General features: G+C 39.6%; 1 protein-coding gene across 4 annotated transcripts in view; it reads right to left on the reverse strand.

The window, feature by feature from the left end:
* The window catches only part of PLEKHS1 (pleckstrin homology domain containing S1), a 32404-nt gene that overhangs the window by 6143 nt on the left and 3173 nt on the right, over positions 1 to 23088 (reverse strand). The window contains exons 2-12 of one of the 4 annotated variants that reach the window (XM_070596104.1): positions 22433 to 22479; positions 12067 to 12152; positions 11849 to 11955; positions 11090 to 11227; positions 9319 to 9394; positions 8333 to 8449; positions 6439 to 6567; positions 4194 to 4300; positions 3496 to 3702; positions 2672 to 2773; positions 1271 to 1406 (exon numbers count right to left, since the gene is read on the reverse strand). In XM_070596104.1, coding sequence (XP_070452205.1) covers positions 1271 to 1406; positions 2672 to 2773; positions 3496 to 3702; positions 4194 to 4300; positions 6439 to 6567; positions 8333 to 8449; positions 9319 to 9394; positions 11090 to 11227; positions 11849 to 11955; positions 12067 to 12152; positions 22433 to 22460 — 1233 coding nt within the window. In that variant the 5' untranslated portion in view covers positions 22461 to 22479. Of the gene's footprint in view, positions 1 to 1270; positions 1407 to 2671; positions 2774 to 3495; positions 3703 to 4193; positions 4301 to 6438; positions 6568 to 8332; positions 8453 to 9318; positions 9395 to 11089; positions 11228 to 11848; positions 11956 to 12066; positions 12153 to 22432; positions 22480 to 23088 lie in introns of all 4 variants that reach the window. The other 3 variants (XM_008506787.2, XM_008506795.2, XM_008506782.2) reach the window with 3 other exon arrangements.

The following is a 23088-nucleotide window of genomic DNA, read 5'->3' on the forward strand; positions in this document are numbered from 1 at the left end:
GAGCTCCTTAAGCTCAGTCTAAGGCCATTTTTGTAGCTCTAAGACCTAGCACAGTACCCAGCATACAGTAGGTGTTCAATAGATGGTGAGCAAGTGAATGAAGGAATGAATGAGTCCTGGCTCTGCCACTAACTAGCTATGTATCTTCAACGACTCGCTCATCCTTATTGGGCTTCCCCATTTAGATAATAGGGGAAGTACAATTTGTCTAACCAACAAGGTTATTGTGTGATACAGAAGAGATAAGACATATCTAACCATCAACTGTCAGAGCTGGAGGAAATTTGAGAGATCACCCAGTGCTGTGGTTTTCAGAAATTTTAAGCCCAGGAATTGTTTCTTTAAGGAGAGCTAATGGGAAAGTGCAACATATATAAAAGATAAATGATAAATGTAGACTGCTCTGCTTCAAGCTCCCCACACTGTCCCCTTCCTCTGATCTCTCCCTGTCCCCATCTTAGGGGTCCAAGAAGCCCAGTTTGAAAATCAACTCTCACACTTTAGAGGGAAGAAACTGATGCCCAGGAAAGGAAGTGATTTTTCCCAAGGTCATGTGGCTTATTAGAAACAAAACTTGACCAGGAAAGGAATTAACAACATGGAGACTGTACTAATAGGCAGAACCATGGCTAACGTTTTAAAAACATACATACTCAGTACATACTCACGTGTTTTGTTTAATTTTTACAATAACTCTGTGAGGACAATACGGCTATGTTGATTTCTGAGATGAAGAAACAGGCTTAAAAAGGTGAACCTGTCCAACATTCCCCAGCCAATAGGAGTAGAAGTAACGGTAATAGTAACTACATCGCACACCTAATATGTGCCAGTCACTGATGTAAGCACGTTACATATATTATCTCATTTAATTCACCAATGACTAGTATTATCATTATCCTTAATTTTACAGAAGAGAAAATTGAGGCACAAATTGGTTAAAGGAGGTGGGATGCAAACCCTGAGTCGGTCTGATTCCATTGCAAGCTCTTTTTGCCACATCACGCTGCATCTGAGGTCCTGAACCCAGCTGCTCAGTCTCCTAGCCCAGTGCTCTCTCCAAATACTACTTTATATGAAAGAATTTTGAAAGATCCTAAAATAACATCCTGTTATTTACACGTATTGTATAAAGTGTCATTTACACTTGGTGGCTGAGGAATGAAGAGTCTCATTTGTCTTCAGAGTACTGTTCAGACTTCATCTAAGACCTCGATTTTGTTCCTTCTGGCACTGACTTCCTTGACCAGGGCCAGTCAGCAGGACTCACCTCCTTCTGGTTGGACCGGCTGAGAAACAAGGAGACCTCCTCCAGGCTCTGGGGCTTCAGGTCATTCACCGCCAAAAGGTGATCTCCGTGAAAAAATAAGCATCCCAGGCGCGGGGGGCCTTCCCACTGAGCCACGCTGCAATGGGAATACAGCATTCGACACAAGGGTGAGCCCGACCGTGCTCGCTGGGAGGGCAGGACACAGATGGGGACCAGATAGGGTCCTCACTCTAGTCTCTCCCATTGTTGTTGCTGTCGCCAGTTTCTTTAGCTATGGTGCACCACATCTGAAGTAGACACAGCCCTTTTCCTGTTCAGAGTATTCTTTCCTCTATCACTATCTCAAAATGTTTTGGACAATCTTAACTTGACCCTTCCTCCAAAGCCCAGCTCGAGTCATACCACCTCTCAAGTACATTCCACTTCCTGTAATTTATCTCCCCTTCCCCTGAGCTTCTATTTCACTGCGTGAGCACCTCATTTCTTACATATTCAAATCAAAATGCATTTTATATTTACTTATTTATGGTGCTGTCTTTTCACCAGTCTATAAGATCCTGGAGTTATGGCACCATGCTTTAAAAAAATTTTTTTTATAATCCCATTACTCCAAGTAAACAGAAGGTGCTCAATAAGTATTTATTGAAAGTGAGCACATAATAATTACACAATGAATATCTAATGAAAAAATAAATGAATTAATGAATGAGCAAGCTCGGGCGCAGAGACATCTACAGTTTCAGTCAAGTATTTATTGAGACTTAGACTGTGGGAAATTTGGAAAAATGGAAGCTGTCCTCTTATGGAACTTATAAGACAATTGGTGTGTAACATTTACTTTAAAGGGCTTTCTTCCCTTGTTAAAATGTAATCTTCTACGAAAATGAATTACGAAGCCTTTAAAAGAATGTAAAATTTAAGAAACAGTGATCGTTTTGAGAAAATTCTCTGCCACACAGTCTTTTGTGTCTGAGTCCCTGACCAGCAGGTTTTTAGCTGGTGTCTGGAAGTCTTAGACCCCGGTACGCCTTTTTCTTTTAGATCTTTGATTCTTGTGGACTTCACTAACTTCATTCATTCATCCAATACTCATTGTACATTGACTGGGAATGATTTCCTTGGATCATACGTATTCTTGCCCACTTTTCCTCACCTTCAAGCAATGGGAAATTTGCTGCTTTCTGGACTTTTGGGTCCTCCTATACCCACCCACCTCCTAGTTGTCTCCTACAAAATAATTCCCTTACTTCTGCCTTGATCAAAGAACTTTGGTGACAACAGCATTACGACAGTTCAAGAGTTCCAGGCAGTATTGCCACATATGGTGTTTCAAGACACAATTGTTCTCTTTATATCTTCCAGCCTGATTTATAATCAATAACTGTCAAACCTCCGACTTACCATACCCGTCCCGCGGCCTCTGTGAGAGCAAGATAATGTCTGATGTCAGGAGGAGAAAGGAACACATTCACCGTCTCCACGTGGCTTTCATCAGGGATGTTACTATGAGATAAGACATTTGTAAGAGTTATATCAGGCAACTCTCTCCGGCTGTGAACTGTACTTTCTGAGTAGACTTTGGCCTCCTACATCTGAGATGGCATTTTCCAGTGAAAGATTGTCCAAAACATTTGGAGAAGAATATGAGTTTAAGTTACTGAAAAGTACTCATTAACACCCCTCCCCCACCCTTCTTGGGATGTGGTGTAGATGGTAGACAATGGGAAGGAGTGAAAAATGAACTAAATTGATTATATAACTGCCCATCTCACATCAGTTTGTACATTTCTCCATTGGAAATTTCATAGAGGACACCAAAAAGAGTTAAAATTGACAAAAATCTCATCAAATGCTCTTGGCATCACTTGAAACTTAAATGTCCCCCTCTTAGTCTATAACCAAACCTCAAGTGCTTACATGTCCATAATTTTAACAGTAAAAGCTGGGTGACATGCTACTCAGATCAGTGTGATCCCAAGTTCTCCAAACTGAAAGACTAGTCAAAGGAGAACTTTTGAAAACATCTGAAAATGCCACCCACAGCCCAGGGGACCACTTTCCTTCCAGGTCTGCTACACACTATCCTTCAGTGAGAAGCAGAAGCTGGTCAGATTCTTGGCTGACTTGGAGATTTTGAGGAAGTGCTTTAAAATTTGAATTCTGATTTAAAAAGGAAATCTGTCTTGCTCTAAGGGCCCATAAACTTTTAGAAATTAGAACTTTACTTGATTAAAATAGACAATTGCACAACAGTTAGTGAGGCCGACCCCTTTTTGTCATTCGTGGTCTGTGCTTCTGCGTTGGCAGGTGAAAGACAAGAGTCATGTCCTGAGCCTTGTTCTTCTAGGTGAAGCCCCACATTCTGGGTGTCTGGAAGGGTCTGGGATTCCTTGTTGCTATCAGCAGACTCTTGGGATGTCTGTTTGAAAAAACTGGAGCATAACAAGTTAACACACACCCTTTTTTAGTGTGTTTATTTACAACTTTCTGCAATATACGAATCAGAGTTAAGGAGCTAACAGCCGTGTGAAAACTAACAAGGTCTGGAAATTCATCCAACCATCAGAATCACAGCCATAGTTAGAATCAAATCCAACAAACTTTCCTTCTAAAAATGGAAACGGAGTCAAGATAACCCTCTATATTGGGAGGGTTTGGGGGGCAGAAGTGAGAGTGTGAGAGACGTAAATGCAAAATAGAAAATAACTTCTCAGGAGGCAGAAAACACCCTGAGGATGTCACTAAATGGTTGTCTATGGATAGAGAACCATTCTCACTTTTTCTTGTTTCGAGATTACTGAATAATGTGCTGAACTTGGGCTATGGTAATGCTGTGTGCTAACATATTAACAGTAAATGTTCTATAATTACATTAATGGTACATTAGCTAAAATCAATTTTAAAAATACGGCAGGATACTTACCAGGATTTCATTGACATGTAATGATGCTCAGTTCTCTTGGAGACCTGGTCTGGACTACCAGGTTCAATGCATTCGCCAGAATCATTGGAAGCAATAATATTATCCAACTATATACAAGAGGAAAAGATGTAAGGATGCAAGTCTACTAATAAGCCAGGTACCCTGTCACCCCTTACATAATGGCTCTAGGCCCTGAAATAGTAAGTTGGATGAACCGTTGGATGAGCAGTGGTGCTTGTTCTGGGAATATCAACCAATCTTATCTACGTGAGACTGAACCAGTAAAGCTTCTGCAGACTCAAAGTCCATTTTCTTCTCCCAGGGCCCTCATGTTCCTGATGGAACTGTTTTATTGAACTAAATTGCTATTTTCCTCTCTGTTTCATCACTAGGCCCCTAATGGCATGAACTCTTTTTCCCAACCAGCACTACTGTAGAATCATGTCACCTGGTTGGGTCAAAGACGGACACAATGCAGAGCTGGCCTCAGGCTACTATGCTCACAGGCAGCCCAAGTTGCTTCAGAAGGCTGTAAAGGTTCTGGAAAATACTGCCCTCAGGAGTCTCTTAACTAGCCTCTTAGAACTAAGACAGTCATTTGGGGCAATGGTTGCTCAAACACCCTAAGGGTTTTCTATTGCCTAGCTGACAAATTAATCATCAACCCACAATCAGAACGCTGGATTCCAGTCAAGCCAGTCTTACCATCACTCCTCCCACAAACAACGATCTTCCGGTACCCATCTTCACGGATCTCCCTTCACCTGGAATGCCCCTTTTCTTTTCTGCCTAATGAAGTTGTCTTAGGCCTCATTGAGACCCCACAGTCCTCTCTGACCACCTCAGCCACTGCCAATATTTCCCTTCTCTGAACTTCTACAGCATAGTTTTGTACTTAATTTTTTGGGGGGTCTTTTTAAATGGTCTTTTAGCTTAGTTTTGTCTGCCTTACTAGCCTTTGCATCCCATAAAGTACCTAGCAAATGCCAGGCATATAACTAATGCTCAATATAACTTGACTGGTTGGTTGGACTGTCATAAAAGACTAGTTGCCATCGTTGTGTCCCAGAGAACACAAGCATGAAAATATTTTCGGTGAAAAAACCTCCTGTGGTCAAATGAGCTTGGGGAATGCTGTATGTTGTATCCCACTTGGCTACTTATAATGTACCGCTGCATACCAAAGGCGCTGAGAATTCTGCAGTTAAGAAGCTTGTTTAACTTACTTTATCTTGATGTCTCTGAAACTTATTTGAACCCAGAATGCTTCTTTTGTGTGAACGCATGTCACCACCTTGTAGAAAACCCCCAATTTGGTCTTCCTACCTCCCATTTCCATTCTCTTCCCTCTATCGTCTCCTCAAATATAGCTGCTGGGTTAATACCATTGGAATATAACTCAAGTTTTGCCACTTCCCAACTCAGAAAGCATGACTGCCCCTGTGCTGACTACAGAATGAAGTCAACTTGGCATTCAAGACCCATCGTGGTCTGGCTCTTTTTTCTGTCTTATTTCCCACTATGCCATTCACTCACCCTAGGTCATAGCCCAACTGAACTAGTCACCATATACATATTAAATGCCATTTTGTCTCTGAAGCCTTCCCTGACTCTGGTGGAGAGAGAAAATCTGTCCTTTTCCTATTGCTTCCGCAGCTCTTTGACCATGCCACTTTGTAGCATTATCATGTGGTAACTGATGGGACTGTAAGCTCTGAGGGCTGGAAGGATGTCAGGTCCTTCACTGCAGCCACCATGCCTAGTAAGTACAGCACCTAGCATACAGAAGGCACTCAGCAGTGGCTTCCAGTGGATCAACAGACTAGTTGATACACACCACACAATTTATCATCCAAGGACCTTTGCTCAGATGATTCTTTCTGCCCAGAATGCAGAAAGACTCCCCAAGTCAATCCTCCAAGTGCAAATTTTACCAATCAAGTAAGGTCAAATGTCATCTCCTCCAAGCAACCTTCCCTGGACTTCTGTCTGGAAGTCAGCTCCACCGCCCCCCACGTGTTGTGTACTCCGGCCATTTTATGAACATCTCTCCTCGGCATGGAGCCCTTTCTGTCTTGTATTATAGTTGGCTCCTATTCACAAGTCAGCACTGGGGCACATCACCTCTGTCTGAGTCACCTCTGTGTTCCACTGAACCCAACCTAGTGCCTCAGGAATAGTGCATGGCAGGGGTTCAGTAAATAGTCGTAGAAGGAATGAAAGATTAATGGATGGAAAGGGTTACCTCTAAAAGAATACTTCGAGGGCTAATATAATGACTCTCTTCTTCTGTATCTTGATTGGTCTCTGGCAAGAAATCATGTGGTAGATGAGCTTGTCCACGTCCTGGAGAAATTTTTTCTCTCGTTAAATGCTGAAAAAAGAGAGGAAGACAGAATTAATGGTTTTCTTTTTCTTTGGAAGACAGAATTAAACCAAATGCTTTCTGGAAAAGCCACTATAGATTAGTTGGGTTGAGAAGATCAGAGGATCTTCCAAGGTTACATCCAGAAGCCCACACAACTTGAACTTAACTTTGGAGTCTGGGTCACCATGGATGATGTAAAGATATAAACCTGTCTTTTAGACTTTTCTCTACCACTGGGACCTGTAACTCAGAACTAGTGGTTCTCTCTGGTGGGTTCTGTTCCAAGTCACCAAGCTCCATCACAGAGTCCCCCACCCCTATCTTTTTCCAGTTTTCACCCAGTGCCATCTGAGAAGGTAATTATCCCAGAGTCAAGGCATCGCACCTTTCCTCTTTCTGCTCAATATTCCTTTTATGTGCTCTGCTCGTGTACTTCTATTGTTTCCATAGCAATGCAATTTTGTAGTGTTGATCTTGTGATAGTATGAATTATAGGCTTCAAGGTGCTATAGATTCAACCAATTACTGTCTCCCGTCCTCAATAGATACCAGATACTCTACTAAAGTAGCTGCTTTGCATGGCAGGAAAATTGTTATAAGTACAATTTAATTCTTCCCAAAACAATGCCTTAGAGCAGACGGTTTTGAAAAGACCATGAATGTTCTCTAGGAAGTCCTCGAAAGAAAGTTATTTTAAAAAGTAGATGTATTTAAGTTGTGTCCATTTTTCTAGCTCCAAGCTCGTGGAGCCAGATCATGCTGCACTGGGGATGAAGAAGAGTTTCCACTTAATTTTGACAACAACAACAACAAATTCCAACAAGGCAGATGGTGCTCTTAACTAAAGCTAATTGAAGAATCACTGGATTGGAATACATAGTATTAAAAGGCAAGATGACCGATGATGTTATCTTTAGGGAGAAGGGGTATGGTGAGTGAAAAGCAAGAGGCATTTGCTGAAAAGTGTTGTCCTTCTCAATCCTGTTTCCTATCACCCTTCCTACAAACACCAAATGAGGCGTTGGCCTGGTGAATTCCATATGCTACGGAAAGCTTTTAAAATAGGTGGAGAGCTTCCATCTAGATAAAATAGGGGGCTATGCCACATTAAGATGTGCTTGGTATCCAGGGAGAAGAGAAAGTCAATGGTTACATCTCTAAGGGACAAAATAGTATCCATGGCAGAAGAAAAATAACCAAAATTGGGAAAATTGAAAATCCAAGAGAGCTGAGAGTACAGTTACAAATCACTTTCAAGGGGCAGATGTATCGTATTTATTTTTCCTCAAACGAATTTCATTAGAAATGAAGATGAAGTTACACACACACACAAGCAAGACTGATCTGGGTAAATGAAGGAAGTTAATAAGAACTCTGCCTTTGCCTGAGGAGTACAGATGGTACGACGGGAAATCAAGTGGTGTTTGGGGAATCTTTTTACAGAGGTAATCTGTACCCTGTGTGTGAAAGGAAGGAAAAGGTTGCCACCCAGGCTTTTGTTTAGCTGAGGAGATCTCTACGCAATATAACCAGATGCATGTTGAGCAGCATCTGAAATGAATGAACACATTTAGAGATAGGCAGGACAAGCAGAAAGTCTTGTCTATGGTAAGGGAAACAGACTAAATATAGGATAAACACTAGGGCTAAGAATCATTCTTGTGTTGGGTTACACTTTGAGGAAGGTGTCAAATACATTGGTAAGACCTTTGAAGCATCAGCTGACTCCCAGGCATGGCACCCTGAGAGGGGATGAGGAGAACCTGATTACCATGTCTGGAAGACTGTTTCTTGGCCTGGTGGAGCTGACAATCTCCAATGTGCTGGAAGGACCAAGGAGAGGGCTGGGGTCTGAAGAAGGCCTTTTATCACCCAATGAGAGTTTCTCCTGCTTATGAAAAAGAAATATTGGAATCAGGGTACGATTGATCTCTTGTCTGGAATGAAGCAACAGCCTTGTCACTGGGCTCCCTGACTCGTCTTCCACCATTAACATTTATATTGTCGGCCAGCTTTCTCTCACCAAGACACCAGCTCATCTGATCTCTCTCCTGCTCCCAGATGCTTGAGGACTCTCAGCCTGGCCTTCAGGGATGCCCTGACTTACCTCAACCTGTCTTTTCAACCCTCTGTCCTGCGCACCCACCCCTTTGCTCTATTCATTTGAGTCTACTTGTAGACTTGTAGCCTTGCTTTCCCTCCTCCTTGACCTCTGCTTTCATTTTAAGCATAGAACAACCTAGAAAACATGTCAAAATGCTATCTAGAGACCAAAGTTTCATTTATAGAGGTCCTCCCTAAGAAAGAACTTGTGTAAATTGAAGTAAATGAAAAACTTAAAGCTAATAGTCCTTACATTAAAGAGACATTATATCAAAAATGCCACATAAATGAAAAGCATTTTTATAGAAACAACCCTAGACTTAGTCATTCAAAAGGTAGCTGTTATGTACCTTGAATAACAATGATGGAAAATACTATAGTTTCAGCTACTATTAAAAATATGCCAGTTAACTTTCCCTCCTCCTACCCCAATAATGAAAATCTGAAATGTCTGTATTTTAGCTCTCTTACAAAACACAAAAGTATTTTTTTCCTACTGTTAATCAGAAAAATAACAAAGACATACACTTTCTCCCTTATTTATTCCTTGTATTAATGCCAGTTGCTAAGGCAGAAAAAAAAGCTCTCAGAGTTTCCTTGTGAAAGCGGGCTGTGTTCAGGTGCCCTGTTATTTTGTTAGTGATAGACAGTCACCTCTGGATTCCGACGGGCTGCTTTCATATCCCAGCAAAATGATGAGATGAAGGAGACCCAGTCTTTAATCTTCTCCCTGTTGATAGGAATAAACTTTCAGCCGGCATGTGGCAACAACAGCACCTGCACTCCTTTGAACCAGGGAAGGATTCCTTTATTAAGGTTGGAACAGGCAGTGGAAGAGGTACCAGGGAAATAAGGACTTTTTGCCTAAGTAGGTTAAATGACCCACAGGCTCCTCACCAGCTCCACACTCGCACACTAGCTTTAACCCTCATGCCACCTCTGTGAGGAAAGCTCAGAGAAATGGGAAGAGAGGTGGAAATAACAGTAGTAATCACAGGGTTTGGAGCTTTGGGCTTTGACACTGATTTCTTTTGTGTTCTTAAGGAGCCCCTTAACCCGTTGGTGCCATTTCTGTGTAGTCATCCACCTGTGCCTCCCTTCTGGGACTGCATGTGTTTATGGAGAGCGCATTTGAATGGATTTATAGAAATCACATCTTCTTTTCTGCTGACTCTCATGACAATTTCAAAGAAAGCTTTTTGCCTTGGGGTCGATCTGCAACAGATCAAGTTTCTTCATAATTTGAGCCGAAAATGATAGGCTTTGAATGTCATGATGAAAAATTTGGGACTATAAATAATGACTAGTCGGTGATGGCTTTTGAGCAAGAGAGTCGTATGTTCAAATTTGAGATTTGAAAAGATTCATATTGCAGCTGTGCAAAAAAGGCTTTGCGTCAGGGAAGGGCTATTTAGGAGGCCATGGCTGTAGCCCAAGTAAATTATAATGAGGCGTCAACCAGTGAAGTGGTCCTGGAAAGTGGAGTGAAATTTACATGTCTCTTTCACGTAAATTTCCCTTGACCTCTGTCCCTCTTCCCTTCTAGTAGGTGGCACGTGTGCATAAAATAGATACATAAAAATGGTTCTTCTTTGGCTAGCATTCACTGCCTCCTCTGCACAGCTTCCTCCCCAAAACTTAGCCTCTCTGTCAAGCAGATAATCATCTATGAAGAATCCATTAGGCCCCTTAGCTGGTGCCAAGAAACCCTCTTAAAATCTGAAGACTCCTTCAGGGATGAGCATAGCTTCTCCCTAATAAATGTAGCTTGCACAGATGTTTGTGTACTGCGTTCTTTTACGTGGAATGTATCTGGGGTGACGGTGACTGTTAAGGGTTGAATTGTGTCCCTCTAAAATTCTTACGTTGAAGTCGTAATTCCCAGTACCTCAGAATGTGACCCTATTTGGAAATTGGGTCAGGTTGTTGCAGACGTAATTAGTTAAGATAAGATCATAACCGGAGTAGGGTGGATTCCTAATCCAATACTAGTATCCTTATAAGAATGGGAAATTTCAACAAAGATGCGCACACAGAGGGAAAGCCATAGGAAGACTGGAGTTATGCTGCCAAGAAACTACCAGAAGTTAGGACAGTGGCCTGGAATAGATCTTCCTTCGTGCTTTCACAGGGAGTGTGGTCCTGAAACACTCTGATTTCGGACTCCCAGCCTCCAGAATAATGAAACAATACATTTCTGTTGTTCTAAGCCATCCGGTTTAAAGCACTTTGTTATGGCACCCCTAGGAAATGAACACTGTGACTTTTCAAGGTATTTTAACATACAATGAAAGCTGCCAAGATGGTTTTGAAGGTTGTGGCCATGGGTTTCTATTCAAATCATGTTTATTGTTTACGGGTTTGAAATGTTGTTTATTTGTTTTGTTTTTACACAAGAGACCCTCTGTGTTATCCTACAACTTACCTGTCATGGCCAACGAGGAAGTAGTCCCTGTCAGGGGTTCTGATGGACATCACCTCCTCAGGGTGGCATTTAAACATCTTCTGCACAGATTGCATTTTTTCATGGCTATAACTTATGCCAACTTCTACAATGGAATTTCTGTTAGAATAGGCATAACATATTACACTGGTGCAAATACAAAATTAAGAAGAAAACTGACTAATGTTTTATGTTAGGATTCAAATTGAATAAATCTTTAGATCTGCTTGATCAATGTTTTGAAAATTGTAATAATTTTAGAAAATAAGTTTAGATCTGAACTTTGTTCAGATTGAAATACTTTGTTCGGCCTGAAACTTAATCCAAAAATTCCTATTTCAGTTGGATTCTTGGTTCTATATATTATCATGTTTTCTCATTTTTTTGGTACAAAATTTCTTAAAGATAAAATGAAAAAAGTCAATTTAAATACTTTTTAAAAATCCATCATGGCTTTATGAAATGATGATTTCATCTGCTCTCTCATCCATAAATTAAGTGACTCAAAGTCTTTCATAACTGAATGCTTATTGATTAATAATTTATTGAGTGTAATAAACAATACGAAATAAGTACATAGCTATCTTTTACTCAAAATGTTTCCCTTTTGAGCTTCTTTTCAGCAACAAATATTATAGCAAGTGTGAAGATTTTGCTTTTTCAGTCAATGGTTTAAATTTCAATTTGCATGCAAGTTGTTAGTATTTGTTGTTACAAATGTTTTCTCCATTGGATACACACCGATCGATTTCAATGGACCCTCGGCAATGACGGTCTTTGTAATAGGAAAGCCGAAAACCCTTTTCCCCACTCTTTGACAGAATGAAAAACCGCTTTTTCCAAGAGGCCTGAAAAGTGAAAACATTTTACATCTCGGTTCAATCGCAGATGAAGAGAAAGGATTTAAAACATACTCATGGGGCTGGTGGGAGGCCTGTTAAATCATAGTGAATACTTACTGCAGAGAAGAAAAGTTGAGGAGGTGGTGATTTAATAAAGTAATCTTGTTTGCAGACTTCATTTTCATAAAATGCTAATTGTTTGCCTAATAAAAGAAAGTGAACAGGACTCAAGTTTGTTCCAGTAAACTTCTGAAAGAGCTGATTCAATTGGAAAACATTGCTTATCTCTGGAAAAGTCTTCAAATGATTCCGTTATGGAAAAGAACATCTACAATAGGCCAGGAGAAAAAGGACCCAAAGGACCAAATGTGTGATTCTTATTCATCCGTGGCTGGGACCTGTCTTCAGATGACTTTGAGAGGCTCCTTAATCCTGCTCACACTTGCTGGCTCTCTATTTCTGGAGAACGTCGTTGGCTTTCTAGATGTGAGCAAAGGTTTGTCTCCATTCCTGCTGAGGCACCAGCCACAGGAACAAGAGAATCCTTGCTCTTTGGCATAGCAGACCAAAGCAAAACCACCTGCCACTGAAAATGAGGTGGCAAAAAAGTGGTTAGAGAGGCCTCTAAAATGTTAACTGTTTCTTTGTAAGTGTTGAAATTATAGGCAGTTTTGATTTTTTTCTATTTTTTCCAAAATGTCTGCAAAATTAAAATGTCTTTTCATTATTTAGAAAAATACAATTAATATTATTAAAATAAAAAATGTTTTTAAAAGGGAGAGGAGCTTGGTTTTGTTTTTCCATCCAGGCTACAGTTCTAGTTTGCTCTTGGTTTTAGAAGAGGCAGCCTTTACTAAAGAATTAGCACTTTTTTATTAGGTGAAAACAGAATCAGGATTAGGTAAGACAGCTGATGGGCCATGATGCCTGTATCCAGGCGTTCTTAGGTAGCCGTCTTTACCTTCCCCCACTCTGCTCCCTCTGCAGCAACTCTGCCTGCACCCTACAAAAAAGAAAGGAAAAGGAAAAGAAAAATAGAAGGAAACAATATAGCAACAAGTTTCAGCTCCTTTATTTAAACAGTTGGTTGGCCTTGGACAAAATGACGGATTTATTTACGGAACAAATATTATAGAGCACCTTGAATCACTAACTGGGCTTCCGTATCCTCATCTGTGAAGTGGAGACAACAGCACCGACCTCATAGATTTGTGGTGAGGACTGAAGGAGTTAATGCATGGAAACTTCCTAGTTCTGGACCTGGCACACAGTAGGGCTCACTGAAGAGCAGCTATTATTAAGACAGAGGAAACTCTAGCCTTTATCATGTGCAGAATAAACTGGTCTTCAGTCTGCCTATAATGTAGGTGCTATCTGGTGACATTAAATTTAGAGAGTTCAGCAGATGCAGACATTTTATGAAAATTCTGTCTTAGAAGTCTCTGATGACGTATAGAATTGGCAGGATCTTAAATAAAGTAAATGTCTGTGAAGATGTAGCCCAATTTTGGGACTCCCAGGGTGTCCCCAGTATTCACACTGACTACCAGTTCTAGGGCACAAAAGCTCTGATTGTCTTTGTTGACCACGCCAATGGTACTGTTTTCCCCAGACCTTGTACTGAGGAAAATAACCCAGTGGACACTTTGGCCACATTAATCTGGGCTTATGAAGCATTCAATATCCCACCAATTTAACAGTTAAGCGATATGAGTCCCAGAAATATTAAGTGTCTTTCTCATTGCCAGGTTAAAGCAAACTCAGAGGTACTGATACAGAAAATAAACTCTGGCTATGATGACACTCATTGTTAATAAGGGCACCAAAGTTGTTCTCTATAGCAGGATTCTAGGCTTAGAAATGAGCTTCTAGGGAAACTTAATGATGAGGTCTTTTCGTGCCACCTGACTTCTGCTTGTACTCCCTGCCCTCGGGGATCTTCCAATCGCGTGGAAGGTGGATGCTAAGCAAGAAATTAAATAGACAAACAGGCAAGATAACTGCAGACTGTGATATGTACATTGGAGGACATGTCCCAGGTGAGGAGAGAAAGCAGCCAGAGAGGCCACTTTAGGTAGAGGAGTCAGGGGAAACCTTCGTGAGGATGAGAATGAGCCAAGTGTGTGAAGACCTGGGGAGGCAGAGGAAGCAGCAGAGACAAAGGCCCAGTGACAGGAAAGGGTTTGGTGTGTTCCAGGAGGAGGCTGGAGGCCATGGTAGAGTTTGGATTTTATTTTAAAAGCAATGGACAAAACCACCCATGGGTTAGTCTGGCCAAAAAAAAGCATTGAAAGAATCTCATCTAACCTCTAGATCCAATTTGTAGGAAATACAGAAAGCAGAGAAACATGTTAAACACCATGCTGGGAATGTGATCAGCAAAATCCAGACTGTGGGAAACTGACAGGACAAATTTTCAGTATTTTCATCCTACTGTATATAATTTTTGCCCCTAAACATCTCCACCTGGATTTCCTATAAACTTTCTCTCATCCCCTCCTCCCCTATATCACTTGGTGACACCAACATCTATCCAACCTCCCCACCTAGAATACTTAGAGTCATCTTAACTTTCATCCTTCCATTGTCCTCATGTCCAGTCAATCATTTAGTCATGTTCATTTTACTTCCCAAATACTTCCTGGATCCCTCCCTATCTCTCTGTTCCTATCACCACTGCCTTCAAGACCTTCATACATTTTTCACTGTACTGGTGCAGTAGCTATCTAGTTTGACTCCCTAATTCCAGTCTCGACATCTTCAAATCCACCTTTGACATAGCCCCGGGAGTAAATGCCAAATCTGACCAATCTAGCATTTCAGGAAAAAATGGAATAACAGGGACTGGATTTACCAGACAAAAATAGATAAAAATAGTGGTTTTAAAGATACTGGACATAAGCAGCAAAAGTCATTGATCCTTAGAGACAGGAAACAAACAGGGTGAGCCCTACAATTTCTTGAAGAGCATTTCTAGGCCACAGCACAGGAAAGGGGAACTGAAGTGGAACCCAGTGGATTCCGGAGTTGAGGAGACAGAGCTGAGGGTTCAGGAAGATCAGGATGCTAGGGTTCATAGGACAGAGTGCCAGAAAGAAAAGAGCTGCACAGAGAGAGAATCCCAGAGACATGCACAGGGCTCCCCTCAAGTATTCAAGAGTACTCATAAGTATACGTGTGTGAGGGAACTACCCAAAGCCAGAGAAAGAACCATTAGGAAAGATTAGAGGGAATAGTGCCCACTGCTTACATAGGGCCAGAAAAAGTGCCTGTTTCCTCCAACCAGACTGGTCAAACTTATAATTTATGGGGCATTGGGCAGGTCTTTTTATAATGGTAAAGCAGTTAATTAATCAAGACAACAGGTAGAGTACTCAGGAAGGCCTTTCCTCAGTAGTGAGAAATAATTAGCTCTGGGCTGAGGACAGCTCCAAACCCACCTAACAAATCATAACAGCAAGTCTTAAAAGGATCAAGTTGTTTCCAAGAAACTTAACTGCATCCCAGAACAAAGCTCATGATTTATAGGAATACAAAAATATTCGGCACCCAACAAGGTAAAATTTGCAACGTCTGGCAACCAATCAAAGATTATCAGGCATGAAAAGAGGCAGGAAAACAGGACCCATAATGAGGAGAATAATCAATCCATCAAAACACGTCTAGAACTGACACAGATGTTAGAATTAGCAGAGAAGGTCATTAAAACAGTTATTATAACTGTATTTTATACATTCAAGAAGTTATGTAGAGATACAGAAGATATGAAAAAGATCCAAAGTGAACTTCTAGAGATGAAAACTACGATGTCTTGGAAAAAAACACACTGGATGGGATTAACAATAGATTAGTGCACTTGAAGGTGTAGCAATAGGGACTACCAAAATAAAAGCAGAGTGAAAAAAGAATCCAAAAACATTAAAAGAGCACCAGTGCACTGTGGGACAATTTCAAGTGGCCTAATATATAAGCAACTGGAGTCCCTGAAGGGAGGAACAGAGAGAGAAAAAATACTTGAAGAAAGAATGCTGAAAATTGTACAAATTTAAAGAAAACTATAAACCCAGAGATCCAAGCAGTTCACGAACCCCCGATGAAAGCTACATGAAGAAAACTATGCCAACACAGATCATAAGCAAATTGCTCAAAACCAGTGATAAGGAAAAATACCTTAAAAGCAGCCAGAGGGAGAAAAGATATAATACATATTTAGGAAAAAACATAAGGAGGACATTCTATTTCTCACCAGAAACAATGCAAACAAAAAAACACTGGAAGAACATGTTTAAAGTACTGAAAGAAAAATACTGTCATTCTAGAATTCTACGTGCAGCAAAAATATCTTTCAAAAATGAAGAGAATTTCTGAATCAAAACATTTTCAGATATACAAAAGCTGAAGGAATTCATCATCAGGAAGCCTGTACTACAAGAAATATTAAAGGAAGTCCTTCAGGTGGAAAAAAAAAGGATACCAGATGGAAATCTGAATTTATATGAACGAATGAAGAATACTGAAGTGGTAACTGCAGAATTAAATATATAACTTTTTTTATTATTTAAAACACTAAAAAAATTAATTGACTGTTCAAAAACATAGTAACAACGTATTGTGCAGATTATAACATACATATAAGTAAAATGCATTCCAACAATAGCATGAAGGGCAAGAGGGAGAAATGGACATGCACGTTTATAAAATTCTTATACGTGAATTGGTGTAAAATTACTTGTAATAAGATAGACTCTGATATTTTAAAGATGTATACTACAAACCCTGATGCAACTACTTTAAAGTGACAAAACAAAGAGTTATAATTAATAAGTCATTTTATCTCTTGATAAAATGGAATCATAAAAGATACTCAATTCAAAAGAAGGAAGAAGAAGAGGAAAAAGGGGAACAAAGAACAAACGAGAAAAATAGAAAACAAATAACACTATGACAGACTCAAACCTGACTACATCAATAATCACATTAAATGTAAATGGTCTAAACAATTCAATTAAAAGACAGAGATTGTCAAATTGGATGAAAAAAACAAGACCCAACCATATGCTGCCTATGAGAAACACACTTTAAATATAAAGACACAAATAAGTTACAAGTAAATGATCAGAAAAAAGATACACTATGCTAACAGCAGTCAAAAGAAAGCTGGAGTGGCTATATTAACATTAGCGCAGATTTCAAAGCAAAAAATTTTACCAGGGATAAAGCAAGTCTTTTTATAATGGTAAAGGGGTCAATTAATCAAGAGAACATAACAATCCTACACATTTATGTACCCAGTAACAGATCTTCAACATATACAAAGCAAAAACTGATAGAACTGTACAGAGAAATAGGCAAATCCACAATTATAGTCAGAGATTTCAGTACCCCTCAATAATTGATAGAAAAAGTAGGCAGAAAATCACAGAAATATAGTACATGTGAAAACACTATCAACCAACTTGACCTGATTGATATATGTGGAACACATGCAACATTTACAAAGACAGATCAGACTCTAGTCCGTAAAATAAGTCTCAATAAATTTGAAAGGATCCAAGTCATACAAAGCATGTTTTCAGAACATAATGTAATCAAATTGAAAATCAATAAGAGAAAGATCTCTGAAAAAAATTCTGAAATAAATAACTCTTGGGTCAAGAAAGCAACTCAAAGATAATTCAGAAAGTTTTTTGAACTGGATGAAGTGAAATCATAATATATCAGAATTTGTGTGATGCCATTAAAGCAGTACTTAGGGGGAATTTCATTACACTAAACGACTAGGAAAGAAAAAAACTCTCAAATAAATTACTTCAGCTTCCATTTTAAGAAACTAAAAAAAGAAGAACAAACTGAATCCAAAGCAAACAGAGGAAAGAAAATAATAAAGATGTAAGTGGAAATCAACAAAATAGAAAACAGAAAAACAATAGAGAAAATCAATGCAATCAAAAGTTGATCTCTTGAAGAGATCAATAAAATTAATAAACCTGTATTTTATTTAGCCAGACAGACCAGGAAAAATGAGAAGTGAGAAGACATAAATTACCAATATCAGGAGGAAAGAGGGGACATAACTATAGATTCCACTGATAGATAAAAGGATACTAAAGAAATATTATGAATAAATTTATTCCAATAAATTTGAAAACTTAGATGAAATTGAAAAATTCTTTGAAATATACCAACTAATAAAGGTCACTCAAGAAGAAATAGATAACCTGACTAACCTTCTGCATCTATTAAAGAAATTGGAATTGTAGTTAAAAATCTTTATGCAAGGGGAACTTTGGGCCCAAGTAACCAATTATACTGGCAAATATGACAGCAAAAGCATGAGCACCAAAAGAAAAAATAGGTAAATTGGACTTCACCAAAATTAAAAACTTTTTTGCACCAAAGGACATTATCAAGAAAGCGAAAAGACAACCTACAGAATGGGAGAAAATATTTGCAAATCATATAGCTGATAAGAATCTGGTATCCAGAATATATAAACTTTTAAGGAAGAAATAATACCAATTCTACACAAAATCTTACAGAAAATTGAAGAAGGAATATTTCCTAACTCATTCTATGATATCGTCATTACACATCCTGATAAAAACTCACAGCACACTAGGAATAGAAGGAAACTTCTTCAACCTGATCAGGGATATCTTTGAGAAGCCTATAACTAACATCATACTTAATGGTGAGAGACTGAATGCTTTTTCCCTAAGATCAGGAAGCAGACAAGAATGTCTCCTCTCCCCTCTTATATTCAATATTTACTGGGGGTTTAGCCAGTGCAATCAGGCTATTAAAAAAAGAAATAAAAAGCATTCAGAGCGGAAAGGAAGAAACAAAACTTTATTCACTGATGATATGATTGTGTATAAAATCTGACAGAATATACAAAAAGCCAATAGAACTAATAAGTAAGTTTAGGAAAGTTGCAGGATGCAAGATCAACATACAAAAACCCATCAGTTGTATTTCTAAACACCAGCAAAACAAACAACTGAAAAGTGAAATTTAAAAACAATATTGTTTACAATATCATCAAAATTATAAGTCCGTCAAAAGACGTGAATGATGTACCCCCAAAATTTCAAAATATTAATGATAGAGATGAATTATTTAGGGATTGACCTAAATAAATGGAGAGATATACCTTGTTCATTGATCAGAAGACTCACTCTCGTTAAAATGTCAATTATCTCAAGTTGGTCTAGAGATTCAATGCAATCTCAATCAAAATCCCAGCAGGCTTTTTTCTTGTGTAGAAATTGACAAGCTGATTCTAAAATTCATATGAAAATGCTAAGTAGCTAGAATAGCCAAAACAAATCTGAAGAAAGAACGAAGTTAGAGCACTAACAATACCTGATTTCAAGAACTATTATAAAGCTATAATAATCAAAACAACATGGCATAAAGATAGACAAATATATCAATGGAACAAAATAGATTGTCTGGAAATAAACCCATGCATACATGGCAACTGATTTTTGACAAAGATGCAAAGGCAATGCAACGTAGAAAGGAGAGCCATCTCAATAAATGACACTGAAACAATAGGATATCCGTATGAGAAACAAATGAACTTGGATCCACATCTATAGATTCAAGGCAATCTCTCTCAAAATCTCAATGACAGTTTTTGCAGAAATGGAAAGTCTATCCTCAAATCATATAGAATTGCAAGGAGCCTTGGATAGCCTAAACAATCTTGAAAAAGAAGAACAAAGTATACTCATACTTCCCAATTTCAAAACTTACTACAAAAGCTGCAGTAATCAAAAGAGTGTGGTACTAGTATAAGGATAGATTCATAGACAAATGGCATGGAATTGAGAGTCCAGAAATAAACTGGTACATCAATGGCTAAATTTTTGTGTGTGTGTGTGTGAGGAAGACTGGCCCTGAGCTAATCTCTGTAGCCAATCTTCCTCTTTTTGCTTGAGGAAGAGTAGCCCTGAGCTAACATCTGCACCAATCTTCCTCTATTTTGTATGTGCGACAGTGCACAGCATGGCTTGTGAGTGGTGTGTAGGTCTGCGCCCGGGATCTGAACCCATGAACCCCAGGCCACTGAAGCAGAGGGAGCAAACTTGACCACTGTGCCATCAGGCCGGCCCCCTAACTGATTTTTGACAAGGACACCAAGGCATTCCATGGGGAAAGAATAGTTCTTTCAACAAATCATGCTGGAACAAATGGATATCCACACGCAAGAGAATGAAGTTGGATCACTATGTCACACAATAAACAAAAATTAAGTCAAAATGAATCATTGACCTTAATGTAAGAGCTAAAACCATAAAACTCTCCGTTTTTGGCATTACAGGGGTAAATTTTTATGATCTTGGGCTTAACAATGGATTCTCAGATATGACATCAAAAGCATGAGCACCAAGGGGCTGGCCCCGTGGCCGAGTGGTTAAGTTCGCGCGCTCTGCTGCAGGCGGCCCAGTGTTTCGTCGGTTCGAATCCTGGGCGCGGACATGGCACTGCTCGTCAGACCACGCTGAGGCAGCATCCCACATGCCACAACTAGAGGAACCCACAACGAAGAATACACAACTATGTACCGGGGGGCTTTGGGGAGAAAAAGGAAAAAATAAAATCTTTAAAAAAAAAAAAAAAATCTGTGCTTTAAAAAAAAAAAAAAAAAGCAAAAAAAAAAAGCATGAGCACCAAAAGGAAAAATAGGTAAATTGGACTTTACTAAAGTAAAAACTTTTGAGCATCAAAAGACATTATCAAGAAAGCGAAAAGACAACCTATAGGATGAGAGAAAATATTTGTAAATCCATATATCTGATAAGATTCTGGTATCCAGAATATATAAAGAACTCTTATAATGCAATAACAAAAAAGATAAACAACCCAATTGAAAAATGGGCAAAGGGCTGGAATAGACATTTTTCCAAAGAAGATATGTAAATGGCCAAAGAGCACAGGAAAAGTTGATGGTGATGTTTTGGAACCGGATAGAAGTGATGGTTGCACAACACTGTGAATGTACTAAATGTCACCAAATTGTCACTTATGCTCATAGCAGCTTTATTGGTAATAGCCAAAGACTGGAAGCAACCCAGATGTTCACCAACGGGTGAACGGATTAACAAATTGTGATACGTCCACACAACGGAATACTAGTCAGGAATAAAAAGGAAGAAACTCTTGATGCATGCAACAACATAGATGAACCTCAAAAGAATTACGCTGAGTGACAGAAGCCAATCAGAAGAGTGTATACTGTAGGATTCCATTTATGTAAGATTCTAGTAAATACAAAGAATTTAGAGCGACAGAAAGCAGAACAATAGGGAGCGGGATTGGGTGCTGGAGAGAAGGATTATGAATAGGCACAGGAAAGCTTTTGGGAGTAATGCATATGTTCACCACCTTGATTGTGGTGACAGTTTCCCAGGCGTATACACATATCGAAACTTGTCAAACTGTACACTTTAAATATGTGCTGTTTACTGTATGTCAATTATACCACAATAAAGCTATTTCAAAATGCTCCATGCTCAAAATGCTTCAAGGGTTGCTAGTCATATGGGGTCAAGGTCTGGCACAATATAAAGCCACATTTCTGCAGCCTCGTCTTCCATTCTCCCCCGTCCTATTTTATATCCATGTTCTCCTCTAACACATCCTGCCCTCGCCCACTTCACTGCTTGGGTTCATGCCATCGCTTTCTGCTGAGATATGCTCTCTTTTAAAACCGACACATCCTTTAGGGTCCAGCTGAAAAGCCTTCTCCATAAAACCTCTCTGGATCCCCCTAACTACTTGCATGCTTTTTCTTCTTTAGACTTCCACAGCATTTTGCACTTATTTCATGATTCCTGTCATAGCCTGATTGTATGTGTTTGTCTTAACTTCTCTACAAAGTTGAAAGTCATTGAGAGCAACGACTCCTATTAATCTGTACATGCACTGCAACATGAAGCACAGTGACTTACTAAAAACAGGTGTTTTGAATAAATGTTTGAAAATATTTATTTTTGAATTGAATTGGATAATTTGGTTTCTAAGTTACTTCATCCTAAACTCAGCCGTTCTAACCACTCACGTGCAGTGAACCGTGTAAACAAGAACAAGAACATTTACACCTTGAGCTACTCCCATAACAAGCCCTGATAACAATTCAGGCAGTTTCTCCACCTGAGAAGTTCATATAAAACTGAGGAAATATTCTCCAGTGTTTTCTGAATACAGTTTGTTGTCAGTACCATCTCCAAGCGAAAAATGGAACATTTGACCCATGAAAATCAGAAAACGTCAAGTTTCTAGATAGGAGAGCTCTTACAAATAATTAATAAATCCAACAGCCTCTGCTACATTCTCCAAACCAAGAGTCATTGTCCCAGAATGCCACCCGTTATCCCTACTAAAACCATCTTCTGTATCCTGGTTAGTTTGATGGGAATCGTTTGTCATTTCCAACAAAAAGTCTTTTCCTTCTGAGAGTATGGCCCTTGGGTACCTGGACTCTTCGGAGCTTTGGCTTCCATTATGCCAGTCTGTTCTCACCTGTCAAAAAGAAGGGTTAAGCGTTAGTTAGTCCTCATACAACAGTATGCTTCACGGACTAGCCACTCGATCATTGAGTATCTAGGATGGTGCTTGTGAGTGTTGCTGAGGTGGGTTATCAGCCTTCCCCTTTCCATTCTTCCTCCCAGGATGACGGTAGCCATGGTAATGAGGACATGTCCAAACAACCTGTGCTCACCTAGTGGTAGTTCTGTGGAGGTGTTATCAGGATGACTGAAGGAGCCGTCTTCCCTGGACTTTCTCTGCTCCTGCTCCGTCAGTGGCTCTGACAAGAGAGCCTTGGGGGAGGCAACACCAAGGAGGAGAGACAAGAACAGGCAGAAGGCAGGGTGCTATGGATCACATACAACTGAGGAAGCATTTCTGGCCAAGAGAAAGTCCAAGACAAGCTCTTCTCCATGCCAGGAACTTGCTCTCTCCAGAAGGAAGTTCCTAAGAGCAAGGATCAGGGAATACTCCTGTTCTTAAACTTCCTCAGCCACTGAGTGGCCCGTTCCCAAGGCTGCCCGACTTGGGGGGCTGAGGCTGAATGGTGAAACTGACTCTGAGAGGTGAGTCCTTTCCAGGACAGCTCTGCCTGCTGGCGAT

The sequence above is a fragment of the Equus przewalskii genome, chromosome 1 (assembly GCF_037783145.1).
Source record: "Equus przewalskii isolate Varuska chromosome 1, EquPr2, whole genome shotgun sequence".
In the NCBI taxonomy this organism is placed as follows: Eukaryota; Metazoa; Chordata; class Mammalia; order Perissodactyla; family Equidae; genus Equus; species Equus przewalskii.